The 27,901-nt window shown below is 39.2% G+C and overlaps 1 protein-coding gene across 1 annotated transcript in view; it reads left to right on the top strand.

Annotated features, from left to right (window-relative positions):
- LOC134535791 (uncharacterized) overlaps positions 1-27,901 on the top strand; it is a 443,681-nt gene that overhangs the window by 82,867 nt on the left and 332,913 nt on the right. The window contains exon 4 of the mRNA XM_063375065.1: positions 425-567. Within this exon, the coding sequence (XP_063231135.1) occupies positions 425-567 (143 nt within the window). The remainder of the gene's footprint in view (positions 1-424; positions 568-27,901) is intronic.

Below are 27,901 nucleotides of genomic sequence, written 5' to 3'. Positions count from 1 at the left end.
ATTAATCAATTCATTTATTTGTTTCAAAAATCTGTGGCCATTTTAATTAAGGAAGTCTCAAGGTGGGGTTATGGCGGCCTTATTTCTGACCACTTTATTTTCTTGAAGAAAAGGACTCCTTAAGTAAGGAAGGCTGAATATATAATTATTACAGATATAAATATTTTGATTTAATGTAGCCTTAAAGAAAAAGGAAGATATCTGCATATGGCCCATAGTATTTTTGTTAGAAAGATAATGCTGATAAGCTATTTAGATTGAACACTTGTGCTAAATTAGTTGGGTTGAAAACTTCATTAATATCACTATTAATAAAGACAGAAACTTTACAGTGCCAAGAACTCTTATCTAATGGTTGCTATTGTATTTGTTTGAATTTGATTGATTGAATGTGGTAGTAATATGTGTGGTGGTTGTTCTACAGAAATATGGGCTTTCTTCTACGAACCTGACGAGGAATTGAAGGAGAAGAAGAAAGGTCCTGTGCTGGAAACTGTAGTGCCGTACTACATGCCCAAGTTTGAGGAAGTGGCGGCAAAGAATGGCGGCTATTTTGTTGGGGGAAAGGTAAGAGCATTTCTCCTCTTGTTGCATGCTTGTCTACACGATGTTCCAGCAATTTGTCATAATAGTCCAGTCATTTGGTAGTTTTACCTGGAAAGTTTTCCGGAAGTTTTGAAAATTGGTATTTTTATAGATTTTGACATGCTCTTTTCGAATTTTTACTTTGCCACCTTGTATCTTTGCCGCTCCCGCCGCCATATTGAAAAAATGGCGCCCAAAAACAGTTTTTTGACAATATCTCCTTTCCTACTCATTTTATGATGAAAATAGTTATAAGATAAATTAAACTAGAGAAAATTTCCTACAATTTATCTAATAAAATTTTTATCGTAAAATTGATAGTTTAAGCGTACTAGTGCCGCAAAGTCTACTCCAACACTCGTATTAGCGCAAAAACTCATTTCTACACCGCCATGAGGTAGAGTTAGTGGTGCGTTTTTTTTTGTGGTACCCCCAGTAGGCCTAATCCACATGTATTACACTAATGATGACATTTAGTGCATTCTCCTTCGCTTCGTCATCCCTGATGGACCAGGTTATGCGAGTTCGTCTTCAGAACCGAGCAAAACATCACAGACAGAAATTTCTTCCATGTTATCTGCGATAAGGTTATCAGATTCGATGTAATCAACTTTTTCCTCAATTTCGTCATAGGTTTGCTCGAGAACAGTCTCCGTTTCTTCCTCTTCATCGCTATCTTTGTAAGGGTTGGTAACCTACGGGCATATATGCTTATGTAGCCTCTCGGACTAAACACTCGAGGACCAACACTCACTCAGAAAACTAACCCAAGTAATTAAAAGGTCTGTATTACTGGGTTAAAACATATAAACTGGTTAAATATTTTGGGCGCCGTGTGAAAATTTAAAATGCAAAATCTACTGACTGATTACCTTTGAGTCTTAAAAAGGATAACAATATACGATGAAAGAAATTTAATGTATTAACACTTATTTTATCGAAAATTATCCAAAGTGACACTAATCTTTATCATTAAGGAATGTTTGCACACATTTAATCCCAAAATGGAATTTATATGACGATATTTTAAATAACACAATCAGTAGAACATTAGCTTTCAAAGAATATTAAGAGATCTGGTAAACAGTCTCACTTGTGTATGAATTCACATTAAATAAATTGTAAGTTGACTTGAAGCAAGCAAAAGTTAATTCAAGGATTAATAGTCAACTTTGTGCACTCTGACTAAAACTCTGGTAGAAAAATAAAAGTAAAATTGAGAATCTTATTAACATTACAGGAACCACTGAGCTTTTTGTTAGGGCAAAATCAACAAAGAAAAGAAAACTAATTATCTAAATTAACTGTCAGATGGTGCTAGCAAATTTACATGTGTACAAATTGTACTAGTACGCTCAGCTGTACTAAAAATATAATTTAAATGCTAAACGCACGATTAACTCAAAACACCAAAATATAACTAATCTGAATATTCTATAATTAAACAAACATAACCCAAAACCATACCTTGAAGCCAATGATTTACATGTATTACACTTTTGGTGGTAATGTCGACCAAATCGTTCAACCTTTACTGCAAATCACGTACAGCCCAGAAAAACGTCTGAAGTAGTGGAACCATGTTGATCCCGACGATCTGCTACTCTTGAAGATAGTTTGCCGTCATACAATTTAACGTTCTTGTTCACAATAATGTCTATAATGTAAGGATGCCTTCAGAATTTGCCGGTATGATAGTGCCTCTTCATTTAGATATGCACTAATTTTGTAAACGGTCACAATAGAAAATTATCCAATATTATATTATCCAAATCCAACAGTAGACACCGAGGGAGAGATACAAACTTGAAATTAATATAAATAGAAGAGTTCTACAAACTCAAAAGCAGCTTCTTCCAAATTCTCACAAGGACGAAGTTTTTGTAGTCGTCTGGCCATCTTCCAACGTTAATATTATGAAAATATTATCAATATTTTCTCAGCACTTCACATAGTAAACCGTTCATCAGCAATAGTGATATAAATTTCACAATTTTAGTGGTAATTAAGACTGTTTGTACTCAATAACTTATCCCTCGTACAATAGTTATGTTAATCCTCTTTTAATTCAAACTTCGTTCTCCAGAATGTTTTTCTTTTTTTTAATAAAACAAAACCTCATATTTTTGTCCATAGCATAATTTAGCAGGTGATACCAACAAGCTTTACATATTGGTTTTGAATAAGTAAAATTAATCATAGAATAATGAATAAATATCAATACATCTAATAAATTGATGTGAGTTTTTCTTTGCTATAAGGTATTACCTTATTATATCTTGTAGTGAAACTTGCAAATTCTCACATGTACCATTGCAATTAGTGCAAATAACGGAGCACTTTAATCCAGCCTTCATGCATCCACAGCCTCCCCGACATCCCTTTTTGCATTTACAAGAAATAACTTTTAACAATGTTTCCGGAGCTGGTGGTTTGGTGACAGGAATTAGACCATTTTTTTGTTTTTTTTCCCATCCCCATCACTCTGCGTTTTGATCCAATCCATACCACTGCTTCACCTGGTGATTAGTCTGAACGAATGTTGTCGTGCTGCTGCTTCTGTCAGTGGAAGCGATGCAATATCAAATTTATTTTTATATGCTGATTTTGTAAAGCATCTGTATCTATAGTTGTTTAACGACATACTTTTGACCCCACTGTGACCGTACAATGCAATAAGGAAGCGGTCTCCAGTTTTAGCAATGATCTCTGGGTCAGCATTTTGGTTTTTAAATACCTGGACAAGCTCGTTTAAATGTGAGTTTTTTCGGAGTTCATTTATACATTTTATTTTTCCTTGATTGAAGTGTGCTGGTGTTGTATCACAGCCACTGAAGGCGTTTAAGAATAAAATGTTATCTGCTGTTTTTTTGTCTATGATACTTTTTGTTGAATATATTTGTTGCAAAATTTTTCCTTTTCCGGGTTTGAGAATGTATATGTTTGAACGCGTAGATAGAGCCGTCAAAAGAATAAGCAGATCTACATCTTCGCCGACAACTATTACGGAATCAAATGTACATGAAACACTGTATTGATTATTGCCGTATTGATTATTACCGTATCTGCATCTTCTGTGGCTTCCTTGACCATGAAGTTCGCAGCTTCAAATTTTGACTTCAATATTCCAATGAGACGGTTCTTGTTTGCATCGTTTCCCAGAAATTTGTCTTGTGACACAGTCGGGATCATTGTCTCGTCAAAAAGAATGTCTACTGAAGCATGTTTCCGTGATCGTCATGATCGCTCCACATATTTGGTGCTACGGCCTGCTACATCTTCCGGATATCCGTCGAATATGACAATGGCGTTGGAGTGATATTTCGATCGAACGAATGCGACGTAGTTATTGCAAATGGATGAAAACAATTCACCGCGATTCCAAACGACTTGGTGCAATAAGTATCCTCCATCGATGACATACATAGCATCTTCAAAATTTATATCTCCAGAATATTGCTCAAATGCCTTATATAGAGAAGATTTAACGCACTTGCGCATGCCTTCATCCAAACTGCGGCACGCCACAGTTTGACCACAATGAACTCGCACACAGAACACGAGTTAATAAACCTAACCCAACACAGCAGGAAGTCGTCGTTTAATTTAAGGGGAACTGCACCGACATCGAGGAACAAAAGTTATATAAACCAGGATTATTTTATTAAACTTGTTCTTAGTTACAACAATTAATATACATATTTATATCTTTGGTTTTACAAATTTCCTAGAAGTGGGAGCAATTAAGGCTCAGATCAATTACAATGCTTTTGGTGAATAAGATTCTTGCACACTAATGAATCGCAAGGACATAGAGACGTACTTAAATCAAAACAAATGTACACTTCGCACTCCCAACAATATAATAACATACTTAGATATTGTGTTTAATACCGAATTCTACCATGATGATATCTCAAACGGACATTTAACTTAGCCTTACTAACTCGTAACGGGCCTAGACTTAGATGTGACCTCAGATAAATAACTTTAACACAATAAAACATTTACGAGACGCGTCCCTATAAAATATATAAGTACAACTAAACGTCGGCCACGCGTGAAACAAGATAGTAAAGACGACAGGTCACCTAACCCAAAATGTAATACCCTAAACTACCAGGCAGGAGCCATACGATCAACTGGGACTGAGCTAGTGTAATAGAGCCGGGAGGTAAACACCTCCGACTGCGCACATCACTGAAACTAGATGTAACCTATCCTTAACCTGTCCGCCACTCGGCGATTGAATTGTACAAAAAGCCCGAACTATCGTCACAGGACTCCTACAGCATTTAAGTCTTTAAACTGACAACGCAGCGTCATAATGATGTGACTGTTAAGTGCAGATGTTAATATTCAATAAGCAGAGAAGCATAGCTTCGCCGAGTGCTGACCATAAGCTAATCAACGCGTGCCGACGGACTGATTCCCTTCTCAAGAGAGAGGAGGCCAGCGACTGTATTAAGCTACGCGGCGCTTATATAGGCCACTGAAACTATGACACGAGGAGCGCTGGTGTCACGGCCGGAGGGGGAGGAGAGGTGAAAAGGAGGGGATGTAGGGGAAAAGCATTCGGAGAGGAAGGGGAAAGGAGGGGAAGGAGCGCTATCATCGGAATCGGCGATGAAGCCATCCGCTTAAACTCCCCCTCTCTAAACTCTTCTTGCCTGAGAAACCGCCCACGAAGAGAAGAAACTGCTTAATAACTGTCCAACTGTTAGATCCTGTCTCAATCTAATAATCCATGGAACATCGGCCAGTCCATCCAGGATCCAGAATGCTTAACTGGTGAATACATGTGTGAGATACATGGTACACTTCTTGAGTGGGGCTCTGGCGAGTGGCAGGCAGTCCCACGAGAACCCAATCTTGAAGCCTCGATCAAGGACCCTCCAGCGAGGCACCGTTCACATCAGCCGATCCACAGCAACGAAGCGCACCCCGACCAGGGATGCCACAAAGAGCCGCGGAGGATCATGGAACAGCGGTCCTCACGCTACAACTCACGACGCTCCCGCGAGGGGAGAAGATGATGCGATGGTGGAAAAAACGATGTGGAGAACAACCGGAAGCTGGAGGGCGGTCTCCATCAGGCTAGTTATGCTGATTGGGAGGGGGTGCAGCAACCCATGCTGGGACGTCTCCGGGCGATGGCTGGCGCAATGACTCCGACGATCCCACCGCTGGCTCGACGACGAAAGCGCGCAAGGTTGGGAAGAGTGGAAATGGAAGAGCAGTAGAGCTGAAACAAGGGGAAGGTGCCGCAAACACCAACACACACAATAAAGGAAACAAACACTCTCACAACCCTTAGTAAAACATAGTCACGCTACGCTAACCTATCATGGGCCGCACGCCCTACATACTATAATGACTAGACAAAGCACACACAAGAGGGCCGCTAAGGGGCCTTAACTTATAAAAGGTTTCACCTGACTAACATGACATTTACGATACTTGTTCATATATTTACAAGAACGTAACAGGAGTGTTTTAGGACCTAAGATTTTATTCACTTCATACGGCCCTTCGTATGGGGGCAAAAGTTTAACATTTAATTGAGAGGCTAAACTAGGCAGCCGATATGAACGACATAACACTAGATCCCCCACGTGGTATTTAGTCTCAGATCTATTTTTATTATAGGCCTCTGCCACTGATTGACGAGCACGCTGAAGATTACAATCTACAGACTTTGAGCTTCTCCAAGACTTTGGCATCCAGGCCTGAGTCGATGGACGGCAGACCCCACTGATTTAGGAGTGGGTGAGTCAGGTCGCAACCCAAGAAGGGCAAGCAGGGAGGGAACCCAGTAGCAGAATGACAGGCGGAGTTCAACCCTACGTTTATGAAGGCCAGGTCCGAGTCCCACAACGACTGATCCTCACGATAGAATGAAATCAGAATACCCTTGAACACCTTGTTAACGCGTTCTACCATATTGCCCTGAGGGAAATATGGTGAGCTGAAAACAGGTCTGGCTGCCCATTTGAAGAGAAAGTTCTTTTAGGAGTTGGATTGGAAGTATGGGGCATTGTCGGAGACTATGAGGTTCGGGGGCCCGAACAACTTAAAAACTTGATCTGAAAGAGCTTTGACTATTGACTCTGCCTTCATGTTCCGAAGAGGTAACAGAATTACGAACTTAGTGAAAATATCTAGGACTACCAATACGCAAATATTGCCTTTCTTAGATCTTGTTAAGGGACCGAAGATATCAAGGTGGATGGTATGCCACGGCGCCACCGGGGGGTCGGCCGCGTACAGTCCCACCCTGGCATTATGGGGGGGGGGTTTAGACACCTGACAATCATAACATGAGCGCACAAACTTACGAACATCCTCACGAAGCTCTGGCCAAAATAGATGTTTAGAAATACGTAAAAAGGTCTTTTCAATGCCCAAGTGACATCCTAACACTGATGCGTGAAAATAAGTGAGAACCATGGGTCTCAGAACAATCGGAACCACCGCGCGACGTGCTTTTCCAGAGATACCCGTATGAAAAATTAAGTCCTTTTCTAATACATAAGGTATTTGTTTTCCTGCCCTTAATTCACTTAGTATCTCCTGACACCAAGGCTCCTCTTGTTGGCAGTTTTTTAGGTTAAAATAAGATTCAGGAAAAATTCTAAATGCTACTACATGTTCGGAATCGCAAGAATTTTCTGTAGGATTGGATTCGAACTCATCCGTACAAAACATGCGCGATAAGGAATCCGCAATGACATTGTCTTTACCAGGAACATGATGAATAGTAAAATGGAATCTAGACAAACACAGGATCCACCGACCAAGCTTACACAATTGATGCGGATGGTTAAATAACCAGCTTCGGGCCTGGTTATCTGTAAACAGATCAAATTCTTTTGCGTCCAAATAACTCTCGAATTTTTCCAATGCAAACAAGCATGCCAAAGCCTCTTTTTCATAAACCCCTAGTCTACGTTTTGACTCCGATAAGGTTCGGCTGGCGTAAGCAATGGGACGAATTTTATTATTTTCTAAATGTCCGAGTACTGCGCCCAGGGCAATTGAAGAAGCGTCTACTTGGACAGCAAATTTTTTGTCAAAGTCCGGGAGAATTAGAATAGGTGGTGAAGCCATAGCCTTTTTCAATTGCTGGAAGGATTTTTCCTGGTCGTCACCCCATGTAAATGCCACCCCTTTTTTGCGCAAAAGATTTAGTGGAGCGCATATAGAGGCATAATTCTCCACAAAACGGGAAAAATATCCAATCATGCCCAAGAAGCGTTGCAGCCCTTTTAAATTAATAGGCCTCGGAAATTGAATAATAGGGGCGATCTTTTCAGGGTTCATCAGGAGTTTCCCCTGTGAAATGACAAACCCTAAAAATTTTACAGATGTCTGGCCAAATTCTATTTTCTTTGGATTCACAGTTAAGTTAGCTTTTCTCAGACGTTCCAAAACTTCAGTGACATGATTTAAATGGTCGGAAAAGGTATTACTATAGATAATAATGTCATCAATGTAATTGAAGACGTATTTATATTTTAGGTCAGCGAGAATGTGATCTAATATTCTGCTCATTGCCTGGCTACCAAATGTCACACCCATCGGAATCCTATTAAACTCGAAGTGGCCGAAAGGGGTAGAAAAGGCGGTGTACTTGCGGCAGGCGGGATCCAATAAACACTGGTGAAAGCTGTGGTTTAGATCAACCACTGTGAAAAAATTCGCCTTTCTTAACTGCTGTAATGCACCCTCTACGGTAGGTAACGGATACACATCCTCGTCTGCTATCTTCCTGTTTAGCGGGATGTAATTATGTGCCATTCGCCAACTTACACCGTTGCTTTTGCGAACCAGAAATGTGGGCGTGCTGAAATTAGACGTAGAGGGGGAAATTACCCCAGCCGCAAGTAGATTCTCAACAATTTGGCGCATGGCTTGCAATTTGGGAGGCGACACTTTGTAATACTTGCTGCGGACGGGTGTTTCATCTTTTAAATAGAATCGGTATGGTAATAAAATATTTCACATTTACCTATCCTGGTGGTAATTACATCAGAAAATTTATTTATAAGATCCCTAAGGGCGGTAACTCGAGTCTCCTCGGAAACATCCTGACATACAACTACCAGGTTGGCAGTCGTGTCAAAACGCAGGGGGATTTTAACACTGGGCGCAAAATCAAAACGCAACTCGTGCCTCCCCAGGTCTAGAACACTGCGGGTTTTTCCCAAAAAATCCAATCCAATAAATAGCTCTGGTGACATCCCTGGGACAACAGCAAACTTCCATGACCACGAAAATTGTTTTATTTTAAAGTGAAGTATCACTGATTGATTAGAAACTAAGCACCCTCCATTTGCAACAAATAACTTCATGGTCTCTGATACAAAAGCATGCGATGGAAATAAATTAGGAAATTGATGTCGAAGACATTGCACAAAGCGCTCACTCATAACCGAGCGAGTAGCCCCGGTATCAACCAGAGAGGGAAAAAAACTACCTACTATTTGAACAGGGAGAAAATGCAAAAGGTTTTTACGAGAGGTTTTTTCCAGAAAGCGACGGCGCCTACCTCTCTTGCTACCCGTCAAACCCCGTTTCCCTGACACGAAGATCGGTAGTGGCCTTTACTATGACATTTAAAGCATCTACGATCGGTAGGATTAACGTAGGGAGCTCGGCAATTCACCGCAACGTGGCCAAACTGGCAACAGTTGGCACAACGCTGGTGGTTATATTCTGCGGCACCCGGTACCTGCACCGCGGCGCGTACTCCACTGTCTCGGCGCGCAGCGGAGTTAACAACGGGATCGCTTACAGCGGGCGCGTTGGGAGACCGGGGCGGAGTAGACATGTCGCGGGGGTGCGAGGTATAAATGGTTGATCCGCCACGGGGCAATTATAATCGCGCTGTGAACGCAATGCTTGGTCACCTGATTTATTCCCAGAAACTACGTCGTGACGACATCTCTTAACACGCATTTCCTCCTGGTAGTTCTTATGCCACCCCTCGTCACTACCGTCACGGGCGAATTTAGCCTCATACCTAATTTTGCGCGCAAGTCCGCGACCGTGTCACTAGCCTCCGCTGGCAACTGATTTTCCTGGAGATACTGCAGAAGCTCCTCTTTGTGTAACTGGTACACCCAGCTAACTCCAACTGTAGTCGTGCTCGCCATCATGAAACAAACAAGAACAACACTTTCAACTGCTGTTACTAGCAGAGTTGCGCAGTCTTTGAAGCCAAACTGCGGCACGCCACAGTGTGACCACAATGAACTCGCACACAGAACACGAGTTAATAAACCTAACCCAACACAGCAGGAAATCGTTGTTTAATTTAAGGGGAACTGCACCGACATCGAGAAACAAAAGTTATATAAACCAGGATTATTTTATTAAACCTTTTCTTAATTACAACAATTAATATATATATCTCTTTGGTTTTACAAATTTCTTAGAATTGGGAGCAATTAAGGCTCAGATCAATTACAATGCTTTTGGTGAATAAGATTCTTGCACACTAATGAATCGCAAGGACATAGAGACGTACTTAAATCAAAACAAATGTACACTTCGCACTCCCAACAATATAATAACATACTTAGATATTGTGTTTAATACCGAATTCTACCATGATGATATCTCAAACGGACATTTAACTTAGCCTTACTAACTCGTAACGGGCCTAGACTTAGATGTGACCTCAGATAAATAACTTTAACACAATAAAACATTTATGAGATGCTTCCCTATAAAATACATAAGTACAACTAAACGTCGGCCACGCGTGAAACAAGATAGTAAAGACGACAGGTCACCTAACCCAAAATGTAATACCCTAAACTACCAGGCAGGAGCCATACGATCAACTGGGACTGAGCTAGTGTAATAGAGCCGGGAGGTAAACACCTCCGACTGCGCACATCACTGAAACTAGATGTAACCTATCCTTAACCTGTCCGCCACTCGGCGATTGAATTGTACAAAAAGCCCGAACTATCTTCACAGGACTCCTACAGCATTTAAGTCTTTAAACTGACAACGCAGCGTCATAATGATGTGACTGTTAAGTGCAGATGTTAATATTCAATAAGCAGAGAAGCATAGCTTCGCCGAGTGCTGACCATAAGCTAATCAACGCGTGCCGACGGACTGATTCCCTTCTCAAGAGAGAGGAGGCCAGCGACTGTATTAAGCTACGCGGCGCTTATATAGGCCACTGAAACTATGACACGAGGAGCGCTGGTGTCACGGCCGGAGGGGGAGGAGAGGTGAAAAGGAGGGGATGTAGGGGAAAAGCATTCGGAGAGGAAGGGGAAAGGAGGGGAAGGAGCGCTATCATCGGAATCGGCGATGAAGCCATCCGCTTCAATTGAAAAGCGATAATGGAAAAGGAGCAAGTTCGTACGTAAGGAACTTTTCAAGTTCCTTATCAGATTCTTTTGCAATGGACATTCTTTGAAAAATTAATAATGGATTAATTGGTATAATCTCATCTTCTATCCGGATGCCTGCATTCATAACGCCAAGTGCTTTCACTCTGTCATTCCGTTTAAATTTGACAGTATAGAAGTCCCCGCCGTTGTTTTTTAAAATGCCAGCACTTACAATTTCTTGAGACATGTGACAATTTATCTTCTCATCTCCGATAATTCCAGTGCTTATTGACTTGAGTTCCTTTACTTCAGGAAAAGGAGAATGTTGGCACAACAAATCCATTAGTTTTCTTACGCCGTCATTATCACAATTAAACCGCGAGCTTCTCATTTCAACATGCTGCTCAGAACTGGAAAAAGATACCTTGCAAAATTTTTCAACTTCGTCGCATACATTGTGCAGAAACACCATTCCTAAGGTCCACTTGGAAAGCACGCTGTCCTTGACTCCTCGTCCTCATTTCATAGTCCTCATTAACGATTGCTCAATCGTCATATCTGACCACGTACCACACCAAAATTTGTCGGAATGTCGAATTGTAAAGTATCCTTTAGTTGTGAAAAGTTTATATTCCTCAGCTGTCATTCTTTCCTTCAAGTCAAGCATATCTTGCAAATATAAGTGGCAAGACTTTGCATATAAGAAGTGGCCACTGGCATGAAAATAAGGCTGCAACGGAGTCGCAACGAAGCTTCACCATCTCGCCGCCCGCAGCGCTCCTATCCCCGCTTCCTCCCCTCCATTTTTTGTTCAGTTCCCCTCCACTCCACCCTCATACCCCTCCTCTCGTCCCTCCCCTCTTTTCCGCCGCGACTTCAGCGCCTCTATCGGCGCACCTTTTTCGGGCTATATAAACCCCGGGTTTTCGAGTGTTGATCACTGTCTGAGCTCACTAGGAGTGATGACGGTCCACCGGGCAGCATTAGGATAATTCTGGAGACACTCGGCGAAGCTATGCCCGAATTCATAGCGATAGTTTTCAGGTTTCGGTCTTTATTACGATTCAATCATGTTAGGTGTCTTTAACGTCAGTCTGTTTCTATTACCCTCTTCGGTGTCTCGCAGTTGTCATTTTTTTTATAATTAAGCTTAACTTAGATTCTCTGATGTTCTAGGCGCGCGGCTCGACGACCATAGTAGATGTTTGTTATACTGATGTTGATTTTCTATGTTACATGTTTTTGTTAGCTTATTCAGAGCCATCTGCTCACTATGCTCGAGGACTTTACCTTTTTAGCTTTTCTTGATTGCTGCCTGGTGTTTGTTACCTAATTTATAGTATATGCGCCTTGGCGCGCCGTATCTAACTACCTGTTTAAAGACTTACATACTTTGTACTTGGGTTCGTTCGGGCGCAATTACCTCGGTAGCTACCCAGGAGTTCGACTTAGTAAATGTTCAAACTAGGGAGACCAATGCGACTAACAAATTATGTGTCTGCATTACAGTACCGACTCACTTACGTCTGTTGTCATTTTATTAATTCTATTTAGCTATTAAATTCTGTTGACACAAACCTTGACGGAAATGATACTTAAAGGTGCTAACACGTAACGAACTTATTTAATAACAGTAGTAACATGTGATTGAACTTTTATTGAACTATTATTTGTAACTTGTAACTTTGTAACTTGCGCTTAGGAACATGTATCTATCTATTCATACCATACGCGCATTTATTGTGAATTGTTATGATGTTTACCCACAGTTATGTGTAATAAAAAATGCTATTTTTTCTTAGTTTCATATATCATTACGACACACCTCTCTTTCGCCATTGGTAATCTCAGAGTACGTTTATTAATTCTGTTTTTATGATTTACAGGAATTTCTTTCTCTATTATTATTATTCTGAGAGTTCTTATTGGAGTGAAGTTGGGAGTACAGTAGGCTTGCTCCAACCTCGCTTCAAGGCAACATTTTCTGGATAGTATCAAGATATAAATTCCAATTGCCCATTCTTTCTGCCTCGATGAATTGTTTTACAAGCGTGACTATCCAGAAATATCACCCATAATTTCGCTGTAGAACCACGTTCAAATTTGACCAGTTGATCCTCAAATTTCTCAGCAAGTTCTTTGTAGCATTCTTCCTGGTCCGCCACAAGTATCACTGACCTGTCGAAATTGTATAGAATTCTTTCCAAATCCCCACGGAGATCGGGTGTACAATCTATTGACTGCATGACAATTTTAGCAATTGAAAGATGAGTCAACATATCCGCTCTTACAGCACGCATATATGCATGTCCTGCTATAATTTTTTCAATTGAATTCAATGGGTAAATGGTGTTGAAAAGCTCCTTCAATCCGCTTCCAGCCATTATATATCTGATCGATCCCATGAATGACATTAATAAATGAAATCCACCGAGTCTTACAACAACATTACTTAATTTGGAGTCCTCAGCACACGAGGAAACAATGTCCCGCGCTTTGAAATACAGGGGCTGGTCAAACGTAACGAGACAAGTGTGCTGATGTAATGACTCACATTTTTCAGAAGCAGATAAGAGAACAGTGAAAATTGTGTCGTAATTACTCGGTGAAGCATTAATGAAGGGCAAGCATCCTACAAACGATTTATGGAAGGGAAGTTCCGCTGTCGCTTGTTCCATAAATCTACTCCATCCAGGTATGTTAGGCAGCTCAACCCATTTTCCATATAGCCATAATAAGTCCGGAGCGGACGGCAAAATGACTTTTGAAACCGAATGAATGCTATCGAGGCTTCGAATCTCTTATTGTCTTCAAACCTGTTACGTTTCTCTTCTCAAATGTTTTCAATACAATGGTACTGAATTTACCTACAACTTGGGCAGACGGCATTTGCTTCAATCGTTGAATGTTTTGATATGGCGCAATAACATTTCCAGGTGTTATACAATGAATACTGCCCATGGCATGAAAAGTGTTATGACCATCTAATGTCTGCGTATTAAAATCAGGGTTGTCAAAAACAAATTGCGAAAATGTGTTAACATCGATATCCAACGGTGAGCGCATTATGGCAGAAACTTCAAAAAGCATCGCTTCGGTATACGAGGAGCAAAATCCAAGAGATGACAATGTATCTATTAGTCGCCGAGATCCATACTTTTGAAATAAAAATGCTGCTACTCCATTCTGCATTGGTGAAACAAAAGATTTTGGCCTTGCTGCTGCAATTATGCAATGTGTGAGAGCAATACTCTTTTTTTCCCATTTCTAAAGATATGCACGTTTGTTCTTCAATATCACATCGTCGAGAAAAACACACAAAGTCTCAGGTATATCCGACTCAATTTCTTGGAAAAAAATTATCTGATGGAGAATAATTTGTTGTCTCGTAGACCTTAGAGCGAATATCCTCTACAACAATTGCTGCAGCTGTCTTCACAATACGCTGACGTTCTTCTGTTTTGTTTTCATTTTTTTGATGGTACCAGGCGTCCGTCAATCATTTATAACCTGTGCTTCGGAAGCAAACCACAGGAGTCTTATTGGCAGTTGAGGCAATCAAAATATTGTCACCATATTTCTTGAAGAGTTGTGCCTTTACTGTTTTGATGTGTGGGTGGTAATCACCTTCAATTTTGCCATCAATAAATCCAGAGAAAACTGACACTTTTCAGAATTTTGCTCGAGATACGAGTAAATATACTGCATCGCAATATCGATCTCTTTTGCATGCGGGCCTCTTTTTTTTATTTCTCCAGTTGGTGGTGCTTGGTACAATTTTTTCATGCATGAGTTGTGATACTGGGCATCGGCAGCAACTAAATCATTCACTTGCTCGAGATGATCAACAATCGCCAGACACCAATCATCGTTACGAGCTCTAGTTCTTCGCTTCCGCAGAAACCATGGCACTGAAAATGCGAACGACACCGTGAAATGATACACTCGTACTGATGATTCACGCAGAATATTTGAGGTAGGTTGGCAGATGTTCCGTAGAAGGGGCCCCAAGGTAGAGGGGGAGCGCGCCTTTATACCTGCGACAGATAAAAAAAAAAAAACCCTTAGGCGGGTTTTTCAACACACAAAATATTTTTCGTTAAGAGCATGGTGTACGCGTATTTCGCATATGAAGAGCATGCTGTACCCACGCCCGTGTGTGTGTACACACGTGTGTGTATAGAGCATTAGCTGTACGTGTATTTCGTATAGACCATAGTCTTAATATATGAAATACGTGTGTTCGTGTAGATGTGTGTTGGTTACCGGCGCTCGTTCGCTGGAATTATCAATTTTATAAAAAAAAAGTTACTACATAAATTATAGGAAATTTTTGTCTAGTTTAATTTATCATATAACTATTTTCATCATAAAATGAGTAGGAAAGGAGTTATAGTCAAAAAACTGTTTTTTGGCGCCATTTTTCCAATATGGCGGCGCGAGCGGCAAAGATATTTCGTAAAGAGCACGTCGAAATCTATAAAAATACCAATTCTCAAAACTCCCGGAAAACTATCCAGGTAACCCCCTTTTTGAGCACCAATGACTGTACTATAAGAGATAAGGATCTTCATGACAGTGGTCGTCACTGCGAGAGGGGTTGGGGTCAGGCAGCAGGAGCAAGCTGTCATCATTGCCACCGGTTTCTCCACTGTCTATCGGGCAGGCTCCTTTCTCCTTCCAGTTTTATTACTCTCGTACAGCCATGCTCATAGCTCATCCTTGCATTGCAGCTACAGGGCTGGTTAGTGTTGAACATCTACAAAAAGAAAATACTTTAAGCTTTTCTATGACTCAATATTAATGTTGGGATGGAATAAATTGCCCAAAGGGGAAAGAGATGAGTGAGTGGTATGTGCCAAAGTACTAGTACTGCTTTCGTAAATGTATATTTTTTGACTTCTCTGCTTAACTACGTAAAATGAGCTACTTGTACGTAGCGATTTGTGACCACTGGCGATGACCATGGCCCTTTGCCTATTAAAAAAACAATTAAAGCATTTATTAACTATCACATTGCCCAGTTTACAAGCTCACGTAGAGAGCCCTAAAACAAAACTTTACTGACAAGAATTTATTATCTTTACTTTAAAGTCGGTCAATAGTTTCTTTACAACTGACATCACTCAATGTCAGTATAATATTTTTAATTTTAAGTTATGCTGTATTTTTAGTTAAAAAATATTAATTGGTATAGTAATAGTAAACAGTTCTGTAAATAAGCAAAGAATTATACTTGTGACAAGTCACAATCGTGCCCGGCTAAGACAAAGACTGTTTCTTGCACAAACAGAAAACCCTTGAAAAATATTCCATTGAATGTTGCAGGTAGTTGGGTGTAAAGTTCTGTCTATGACTGTTGATTTACTCGTATATATTGATAGTTAAAAGAGTTTAAAATTTATTTTGAAATTTTTTCTTTTCACAACAAAAATAGATGTCCTTTACACGATTCTACAATGTACCATAAAATAAAAAAGACCCTATTTTGCCAATCACTTTTCTTAGTTGTGTGCCTCAACAATATAATGTCCCTCCCGACTTCGTCAGGGAACTAAGTCCTGGTGAACCAACTTGTCTGTGTGGCATGTCTGGGGCCTAAATTATTGCTGAAACATCCGGAAACAAAGAAAAACAAAGGTAATTTTGGCATGTGCGAATATTTAAATTTACGAATATTGATAATAAATCATTCGTATTTGATTCGACCTCAAATACTATCGCTTAGAAATAATGAAAATTCTTTTGCTTTCAAATACTTCACATAGCATACCTAAAAAGTTTTTAATATACCAATGTTCACTGCTAAAAGTGTAATTTGTGCGGTATCAATACCCTTCTTTGATGTTTTATGGGACTTCATAATCAAAAACATGAATAATAGTGATGTTTTAAACATACAAGTATTCAAAGTTTTTTTTGCGCTACTCTTTTACTAAACAGTAACAGAAAAAATCGCAAAAACAATTCCATACATGGTGTATTTGTCATTTCAAACTTAAAAATAAAATATAATATTTGTATTATTTTCATCACACACACCAGAAGTGGGAAAAAAATAAACTAATGTCAACAACCATGAACTACAACACCACAAAACACGTACACTACATTGAGATGGGCATTAAAAGCTGTAATTGTCATAGTTTCTACGGTGTATAAATCAATATTCACAGTCGATCTAACACCATTTGATACAGTAGCAGATTACTTGCTGTATATAGCTATGACGAAACAGACATTGCAACTCAAAAATATATATTAAAAACCTAAATGTTTTAGATTCCAGATGAAATTAACAAAAATTGTGTTTATAATATTGCTTTTCTAAAATACAATTTACCTGGCTGCCATTTACAACAAAACTTGTGCATAACTTAGGTTTAAATATGTAAATAATAGCTCATTCAATCAATAATGTGGGAATGCAGGATTTAAAAAAAAAATGATCATTTTCGTAAAATTTCACAGTATGTATTTTGCATGTATTTCACAGTATTTGGCAGTTCGCAAATATTTTTTGGATCAATATGTAGAGTAGCAGTTTGTGGACAATAAGGTGAATGGGAACTGAAATGAACGGTTGGTTGGTTAAGTTAAGTTAGCTGCATTATTTAAAAACAATTATCTCATAATTTTAATAATTTAACAAACATTTTCCTTAACTTAACCAACTTTTCATTTTAGTATTATTTGTATAATTTTCCAGAAGTTGTTCATGACTTGAGAAATAATTTTTTATTGGGATTCTAATTCTCATTATTACTATTCAAATTCAATATTCGTATTGTGAATAATTTGATATTCATATTCAATTCAAACAAAAAACAGATATTCGCACAGGCCTAGTTAAAACACTTTTTTTGCGGCACGGCCCTGACTCAAGACGTGAAATCTTCTGCCTCGAATTACTCATAATATTTTTCCACGAGCTGCCTTACTGCGTAATCTATCGGCACAACACCCTAAAAATTGACTAATGAGCTACGCAACTGCACACCACCACGCAGGGAAGATGTGGATGTGTGACCTCACCGACCAATCACATAACAGCTCTTACATCCAAGGACACAATAAAAACTCAAATTAACCCTCACATCCAGGTGTTTCTGTAAAATATAAATGTTCAAAACACAAAAGTCCTTTCTGATTGGCTGGCACATGATACTAATATTTTTACCACCTTCTTTGGGAGAGAACACCTGTGCCTATCGTCCCATCATAAGAATAAATACAGAGCATTTAAACATCTTGGCAACTGAAAAGTTATGTTTTTGTGTGTGTGTGTGGGGGGGGGGGGGGGGGGGGGTTTGGGTTTGGAAACCCTAACAACAATGGAACTGATTTTGTGAGAGGCTCGGTGCACAGAAACATTTATTTTCGAAAACAAAACTTATCCTGACTATACATAAATTATATGAAAGTCACTTAATAATGAGGGTGATTCTTTGCAACTTTCTAACTTATAACCTTGAAGGCGGTATTGAGGCGAATAATGTGTCTTCCATGCCTGTTACATACGTACGACTGAAATGAAAAATATTCAATTATAAAACCTCCCACATTTACAATATCTACATGCCAGTTCTCAAAAAAAAAAAGTATTTTATGGTGGCAATCTCAAAATTACATGGCTAAACACTTTGGCCAAGTACTGATCCACAAGAAATCCCTTTAACAAGAATATTTTAAGAATATTAAAAGTGTACAGAAAATTAAATATCAATAGGGATAAATTATATTTACCCATAAAAAACTATAGGAACTAATGCCAACATATCATAATACTTTAAATTATTACTCTGGCTCAACAATGCTGTAGCCACGCTAGTAAAACACAATTTTAATACTGATTATTAATGGCGAGCTTTGTTGTTACTATAAGTTACCCTGCCGACCATGCGGTTTAGAAAACTTCATAACTTGCCTCAGTGTTATGCTGGATCCTTGAAAAACCTGGAAATGTTCTGTAGGATTACGAGTTGTCTTTGCGTCTCTCCCGACAGAGTCCGGTACTCATGCGCGTCGCTGGTGGCTGCTGCTTGTCAGCCAAACCAAACTAGCTGGCTGGCCTGATGCTTCACTGTTGTCAGGCCTGCTGTCCGTCCTTGACTCATTCTCCTGCTCCCTAATCGGATCAAGCTGGTGCATCGGTAACTGGGTCATAGTAGCTGCTCCCGTGACACGGCTGATGTAGCTTTCTCCTGTAATTTGTCGTATCTCAACACAATGAGATTCTGTACCACTCGTCACAGTGTTACTTGTTCCTCTCAGCTTGGTGGGGGGGGTTACATCAACTTCGATTCAAGTCAAAGTCCGGGAATGTCTTTTTGCTGCTACAAGTCTGATACCTTTGCTACTGCCTTCTTGACCACTTAACCCAAACGCCTGCTTTTTACTTGTGCTCGAGGGAACACCTTTCGCTCTAATCGACATGAGAAATTTTAATCACCTTTACGTATTCTTGCGTGCTTATGTAAGCCGTACGTTTACGCCATGTAACGTCTCGTCTGGTGACTATCTTGGTAAATGTCTTAAACAAGGCTTATGCGTACCTATGTTCTGATGTTACGTGCGTTGTGCATTGAATAATTCTTAACATGAGTGGAAAACGCAAGAAATTGTATTTTCAGACTTTCAGAAAAGAGTATACCGATGAATTTCCGTGCATCTTAAAATCTAACAAAGGAGAGAAGTTCGTGTTTTGCGGTGTTTGTAGATGTGATATAAACATTTCCCATGGCGGCAGAAACTATGTTTGTAACCACGTTAATCGTGAAAAACATATCGAAAACGTGAAAGCCAGTGCAAGCCGTTCAAAAGTTGACAGTTTCTTTGCAAAGAGTTCTGAAGTAGAAATGACACGAGCAGAAAATTACTTTATGAGTTTCCTTGTAGAGCACAATGTCGCAATTAGCGTTATTCAAAAAAAAATGTTTCCCGATTCGGAAGTGGCCAAAAAGTATGGTTGCGGGCGTACGAAGACGACTGCAATCATTCAAGAAATGGCACATCAAGAAACAAATTATGTAATTAAGTGTTTGCAAGCTTGGCCATTTTCTGTTGCTACAGGTGGTAGCAATGATTCAAATGTTAAAACATACCCAATTGTTGTTACTGTATGGGATGAGTTGCAGCAGAAGGTTGTGAGTACTGTACTTTCTGTACCTATTTTAGAAGGTGATTCTACTGGAAGAAATATTGGAAATCTAATTCTCTCAGAGTTTGAACGCCTAAAAGTACCTATTGATCATTGTGTAGCTTTTGGGGCTGATAATGCTTCAGTCATGTTAGGTAAAAAAAGTGGAGTGTCTGCAGTACTAAAAGAAAAACAGGAGAATATCCTTGTTATTGGCTGCTTGTGCCATTTTATTAATTTGAGTGCTGAGAAAGCTCCATCAGGTTTGCCCATAAGAATTGATGATATTCTAATAGATGTGTTTTATTACTTTGAAAAGAGTTCAAAAAGGAAGGATAAATTTAAGTCTCAGCAACATTTTCATGGAAAAGAAGCTAAGAAGCTTCTTAAACATGTGTGCACGAGATGGTTGTCATTGAACGGAAGCTTATCACGGGTTGTTGAAGAATGGGAGCCTTTAATTAGCTTCTTTAAAGAAGAAATTAACAGAAGACTTCAGATAATGTTGGCCTTTCTTCTTTTCTAATACCAAAACTGACCATCAAAAAGAAGACTGAAGAACAAGAACTTGCCAATGGTAAGGTTGACTGTAAACCAGATCTCACAAGAAATATTCAAGAAGGCAGCACCATTGTCAAGAAAGTTAAACTAGATACTGGAACCTTTTCTAAAATGACAGCTCAAGAAAATGCAACAAGTAAATTGAAACCACTATCAAGTTTAGGGCTGAATTCCAGTAGCAAAAGAGATGTTCTCAAAAGTAAAACTGTTGTTCCCAAGAGTACAAAGGCTGTAGGAATGAAAAATAGTCTCTTGAGCCGATTAGAAAAGTTATTTATGCTTTTAAGCTGTAATTTAAATAAGGCATTTTGTTTATTTGTACTTCATATTATTCCAGTCTTTGAGAAAATCAACATATTGTCACGAGGGGAAAAGAAAACGAATCGTACCCACCAAATGTGGCGGGGGGAGCGTATCGTAACTCTCAAAACAAAAACACTCACTTGGCATGAAATCTACGAAAGGCATTAACCACAATTCCTCTTAACTTAATAAAATACTTTAATGTACCTAGGATCAAAGTGAATAGGTTCGTCATCCCGTACAGGATGTCAGGTGAGAGCTGAACTAAGGAGATTTGGCAAAATAACATAATACTAAATTAAAATTATTTTATTTTTAAATTCAAATAATCAAAATCAGTCTTAAAGAACATTTACAAAGCGGGATTAAAATTTACAACAACAATCTCTTCATTACTTAACTACTGAACGGCCATACAAGAGAGAGAGAACTTCACTAAACTCTTCCCTAATCCTTCCGAATACATCACATCATAATTTATAAATAAAGTTAAAACAAAGATAATTCATTACTCACATTTTCCAATAAGCATTTCTTGATAGATTACTTAAAAAAAAAAACTAACGTAGGGGCCTCTCCTGCCCTTGAAAACCCGAACGAACATTACATTTAAAAACTATGACTAACGCCTCGTGACCCCTGACGAGAGACATAGCCCCCACCAGAGTGAGCTTGAAGACGATTACATTATAAACTAACTTAAAATTACATTACGAACTAAACGACTCATTACCACAGACGATGGCCATAGCCTCCTCTTGAGTGAGCCTAACTCTAACTACTTTACGACCTAAGCAACTCGTTCCCACTGGCGAGAGGCATAGCTTCCGCCATAGTGAGCCTTACTCAAACTTCTTTACAACCTAAGCAACTCGTTACCACTGGCGAGAGGCATAGCTTCCGCCAGAGTGAGCCTTACTCGAACTACTTTACGACCTAAGCAACTCGTTACCACTGGCGAGAGGCATAGCTTCCGCCAGAGTGAGCTTGTTATGACAGCGTGCCCCAGTAACTGCGGCCCGTGGCTGTGCCAGCGCGCGGCCGAACAAACAACAAACAAAAATCTGCAAGCCCGCAGCGCGCAGCACCGGCCCTGTGCCCCAATTACATGATCACGCCACTTGCGCCGACGAGTGAACAGAGCAGCCAGCCCAGAGTCCCGTCAGTAAAGTCCCTAAATTTGATTTCAACAACCCTGCAAAATTTCAAACCGGGACAATATTACTTTAGAGGGCAGAACCACAAATACATATTTTGAAAGAATTGCTAGAAAGTTTACTGAAAGATCTTTTAACAAAATTTTTTAAACCATCTGTTCTAAAGAGTGATGTCTCGGCACAGAACCTGTATTATCATTTTTCTCAAAATCAGAAAAATGATGAGGATTTGATCATTGGAAGTAAAACATTTCAATTGGTAAACACCCTTGAAGAGCACAAGAAGAGAGAGTTTTTTTCTGGTGTTAGGAAGTACCTAGTAGCAGCTTGCGATTACATTGTGAATAAGTTTCCACTTTCCAATGAAGTGCTTAAACATGCAGAGGTTGCCAGGTTAAGCACTATTGAAAAATCCAGCTTTACATCAGTTCGGTACTTTGTAAATATGTTTCCCTTCATTCTGGCCTTATAGCCAGGTGAATCATTTGATACGGCCATGGATGAAGCTCAGCAGCAGTTTGCAAACTTGCAGGTAGATGACATCTCAAGCTTTGTATCAGAAGATGACAGCATTGATAAGAAATGGTCCAAGTTAGCTGAAGTGTGTGGTGTGGATTGGGTGCTATAATATGATTAAATAGCAAGTGTTATGTTGGCTGTTCTTGTTATCCCTCACGGCAATGCGGAATGTGAGAGGATATTCAGTCTAATTAAAAAGAACAGAACTGAATTTAGGTCATCTGTGTCTCACAAATCAGTGGAAAGTCTGTGTGCACTAAAATGCAAGGCTTCAAAAAGAGCTTGTTTTGAAGAAAATTTTTCAGTTGACTTTCTTAAAAAAGCCAAGAAAACAACTGCAGCTTCACTTAACAACAGTGTTTCTACTTAAGATGTGTTAAATTAATAACAATTTTATTGAATAATGGGACAGATATAATTTACACTATTTTTTTTTTTAAATTTCATTTGTGACTATGTTGTAAATAATATGTAGGAAATGAAGAGAGCCAGAATTTTTACATAGGACTTACCTATTTAAGATACAACTGCAGGGAAGGTAAGACCTATTATTCTGTTACTATTTAATCACTTTGCTTGCTTTACATCTGGTTTTTAATATTTATTGTAAATAAGTTAATTGGGTTTCGTTTATAGTGTAAGGAAATGGGTCTCAATAGGAGAAATGTGCTTGAAGTACATCAACCAATTGAGCGAAAAATTATCGCTTCCAGTTTACGCTAAAATTTATTATATTGTAAAGTTTTACTGGTGAGGATTTTGGAAAGTTGGCAGGTATGAATGTTTCAAAAGCAAATGCACTCTCGTTGGCTAAAGTTATAACCCTGAGTGAATGAAGTTTAATTCTTGTAAATGGTGGCTTTGCAAGTTTAGCTGTGATGGTGATTATCCTCAATTAATCTGAAAGTCCTTGAAATTGGAAGAAACATGATGTTGCTGTGAACACTATGTTTTTCATCATGGTGAGCCTCATTGTTTTCTGACATAATGTCTAAAATTACCTACAAGTGTGGCTGAGGATATATACTGTTACGATATACCGCGGGTTCGTAAAGGATGGCCCAATTAAAGATTTTTATCACACACACAGTTTTATTTATTGCCACTACTTATGTCACTTACAAATAATCTAAAATGGCCAATAATCAATTGCACTTAAAAATGTTGCTCCTCCAGTCACTCGTTTTCACATACCGCACACCTCGCTGGGCTGCACCTCTGGCGCAACTCTCGCCGCAGCACCCCTCGTGGGTCTCCGCCGCGGGACTCCATCGCCGCACTCCGCCGCCGCCGACACTTTCCGCCGCGCCCGCGACACTATCGCCCGGAAACTCCGCCGCGGGAAAACTCCCGACTCCACTGAACTTACTCACTCCCTGCCCTGGAACCTTCGTCCAAGGACTTCGCCACTCTGCTGCACCCGCTGCATTATCGCCCCGGAAGATCCGCCGTGGGAAGGCTGCCGCCTGAACTCTCTCCCTGAACTCTACTGACTCTCCAACTGACTCTGACCGGCGTCCTCGGGCATATATATAGGCTCCGGCGCAATTCCAGAACTCACGAGAGCGGCCGGGGCCAGTCGCGTCAATCCGCGCCGACACGACGGTAGAAATCTCTCGAAACACGTGTCGGCGACTCGCGTAACTCCCAGCTGTCCGGTGTCAGTTACGTGTCAAAGGCAGGGCGCCGCGCAGGGAGTGGTGGGAAGGAGGGGGGAAAGTGACAATCCTTGTTATCTTCCAGGCGCGCGCGGTGCATCTCATGTTGCGGCAGCCGCCAGCCAGCTCTGCACCTGCACGTGTCCCGGCTTTGCTCTAGTTCGTAACAATACTTTCCGCTGTGTATTGTGATATCTTTGGCCAAAAAGCACACCGAACCTGCTCTATTTTTTAATGTGACGTGCACGATTTTCCAAAGATCATGCATGCCTTTCTCGATGGCTTTGTCTGGGTGTCATCGTAGGTGGATATATAACTGTCAAGAGGGATTAAATTATGTGTTATAAAATCTAAACCATGAAACTTAGCCTAATAGACATGAGTACTGTCCTGATTATGCTATGTGAGTTGAAATGAACTGGACTGCAGCCACTGGCTGAACAAGTGGTTTGTTGGCTTGCAGATGACGTGGGCGGACGTGTACTTTGCGGGCATCTTCGACTACTTGAGCGCCATGGTGGGCTTCGACCTGCTGGAGAAGTGCCCCAAGCTGACGGCCCTGAAGAAGACTGTGGAGAGCGTGCCGAGCATCAAGGCCTGGGTGGACAAGCGCCCCCAAACTGAGTTCTGAGAACCTGCATGCCTTTCACTTGGCTTGTAACATGTGCCATTTTATTATTATTCAAATGTGTATGAATCTCAATGCTTTGTGAATCTCATTGGTCCAGTTATTAGCTTCAAGATATTGGTGGACTGCAGACTTGCGTTATCTGAAAACATTTTATTACAAAAAAATTATATATTGGCTGTGTGCTTTTGCAGTTTAGTTTGTTGTATAGTGTTTCATTTATATTTTATCACTTGTTTTAAAATTATAAGGTTTACTTGGTTAAATGTTATGTTGGAAGTTAGTATGTATATATATTTCAGATGTACATACCACGTTTCAGAAATGTATTTTTTCAAAAACTTTGTTAATTAATAAAAGACTAGTGGTACAGCAAATGGATTTTTTTGTGCACATTCATCCTGTGGAACTACTTCAATCCCAGAATCATAACTGGGGCGGGCCTTCATGTTTTTGTTATTCTATATTTTTGTGTGCTTCTATGGGTGGAGACATGCACATTTAACATGTGGTATTAAATTTGCATGCATATTATCAAATTCACTTTGAGAATGTTATTAATATATAAAAATCTTGAATTTATTGCCAAATCCACGTGTCACAACTCAGATACGAGCTCATCCATTGCCTTTGTTTGAATAGGTCATGACGAGTATTAGTTTAATATAGAACTGTCTGAAATCTTTTACAAGGAATCCCAAATTTTACAAATACATACTACTGTATAGCAAAACACAGTCAAAAACATTAACAGGACCAAAAAATATAGCAGCAATACTTGCCAATTTGTATGACTTACTTGTAAACTGTATGAAATATGTTGTTGTAAGGCCATATCTTATTTTACTGTTCTGACTTTTTGACATCCTTAAAATAAGTACCTAAATTTTTTGTACCGTATCAGAGTCAAAATATCAAGTTTAAATGAACTAAAAAAAACATGTGTCATCTGTTTCCTCATTGGCTGCTGCAAGCCAATCATACAGGTAATTTATTTATTTTTTGGTGTTGGCCGTGTGCATCTGCTGTCCTGTTTGAGTGCATCAGTGTTTAAAATTGCTGTTCTGTGGTTTAGACAAGTTTGTGGGGTAATGGAATTCAGTGTTTTATTTAGTGTGTGTGATATTACTTTAGTTTGAATTGTCTTCATCAAACATAGTGTTATGTGAATTATTGTTTACTAATGTGTTATTGTAATTTTAACATCAGTAAGATTATTTTAATTTTTACAATATGAGCAAAAAACACAAACATTATTGTCACGAATCGGCAGAAGCAGATTTTGCTGATATTTAGTTGATTTGGCATTTCTGCTAATTCAAGATAGGCTTGTTAAATTTTTGCCGATATTATTGAAAACCGAAAGTGGCTGTCATAACCTAAAAATTCACTAGTAACCTTTTCACTTTTTCTACTACTACATACTTTGAATACCATTTCTTAGCTACGTGTGCCAGCCGTAATTATCATACTTAAACATCCTATGTTTTAATAATGTTTTTGAATCTAATACATAGTAAATAAATATATCACTAACACAGTAAAGTTATATAAGAACAAAAACTTGCTTTATTTAGAGCTTGGCTACCACTACAAACAATGGAAAATACCAACTGCTTGAACAGCTAAGAAATGTTCGTAATATCGTGATGAAGATATTTTCATGTTAATTTACATAAAGTTTTTAAATTGAATAAAAAAATAATAACCAAATACAGTAAAACCCTGTTTAGAAGTTTTTCAAGGGACTGGATGCTTAAAACTTCTTAAAAGGGAAAAGTAATTTCCAACATAAAAATCTATTTTACTCAAATGACATGTACTGTTTTCACACAAAAATACACTTACTATCATTGGCATGCTGGAATAACGGAATAACTAATTAGTAATTACATATTTTTTTATCAGTAAATTGAATTATTAAAACTGTATTTAATTTAATAAGCACATTAAAATTAGTATAAAAAAAGCAATAACTAACATTTATTGTTTTAAAAAATATACACAAATAATTCAAAGAAAGTAATAGCTGGCAGTATATGTTTTACTTTGTTTTCGTCACGTGACTTGATTTGTAAAATTGGTGTACTGATGGAACAACCTCTAGTCCCTGAGAATGCAAGCAGGTGATTGGTCGTGCGGCGTGCGGCTCATGTTTCGAAGATCATTGGCGTTTCTCATTCGTCAGTTAAGCCACAAATGGGGAAAATGGTCTGTAGGTGTAACAGCCTCTCAGTCCAAACAAACGCAGGCATATGATTTGTCGATCTACACACAAGTAACAGTGTGTGGCGTGCGGCGCAGGTTTTTCGACGGTCTTGTTCTGTTCAAATTAACTACTGTATTGGCCCGAATATAAGGCGACCTGCAGTTTCAGGAGGCCAAACATATGTAAAAATAATTTTGGTAGAAATTAATGGGAAAATTCATTAGACATACATTTTGTGTTGATAAATCCTTTTTGCATTTATGTATACAGCATTTAATTTTCCATTTCACTTAAGCTACGTATTACTATTTAGCAGTGTGTTAAACGTAACAAAGCAAACAAAGAATGCAGCTTGCCGGAACAAAACAAGTGGCTAGCTGCCATGGTGAAGCATACGGCCATGAATAACTTCGGTGACGTGACCGCGAATATTTGTCCATATTACTCTCTGACAGAGAGTTTCTGTCCTATGAATTTTAAGGAATAATCTATGATAATTATGTTGTTTGAAATGTTTTTACATAAATAAAGAGTGGATTACTGTGAAATTATTAAAATAGCTTTTGAAGCAACGTACCAAATTCCTGTAAATATGGCGTCTTCGTGCGTGTTCGGCAATGTTCGTTTTACAACAAAGAAATATTGTGAAGACAGTTGGCAGCCGTGAATTTCCAAACATTACATCCGAAATGTTCTTAACATTTTTTGTTTGTAAACTTAAACAATCGTTCTGAAAATAGCTGTAATATTTTAGTACAAATATTTCCGTTAAAAATCTGAAATT

The sequence above is a fragment of the Bacillus rossius genome, chromosome 10 (genome assembly GCF_032445375.1).
Source record: "Bacillus rossius redtenbacheri isolate Brsri chromosome 10, Brsri_v3, whole genome shotgun sequence".
In the NCBI taxonomy this organism is placed as follows: Eukaryota; Metazoa; Arthropoda; class Insecta; order Phasmatodea; family Bacillidae; genus Bacillus; species Bacillus rossius.
The sequence above is the reverse complement of the archived record's forward strand: the minus strand, read 5'-3'. Positions and strand labels throughout refer to the sequence as shown.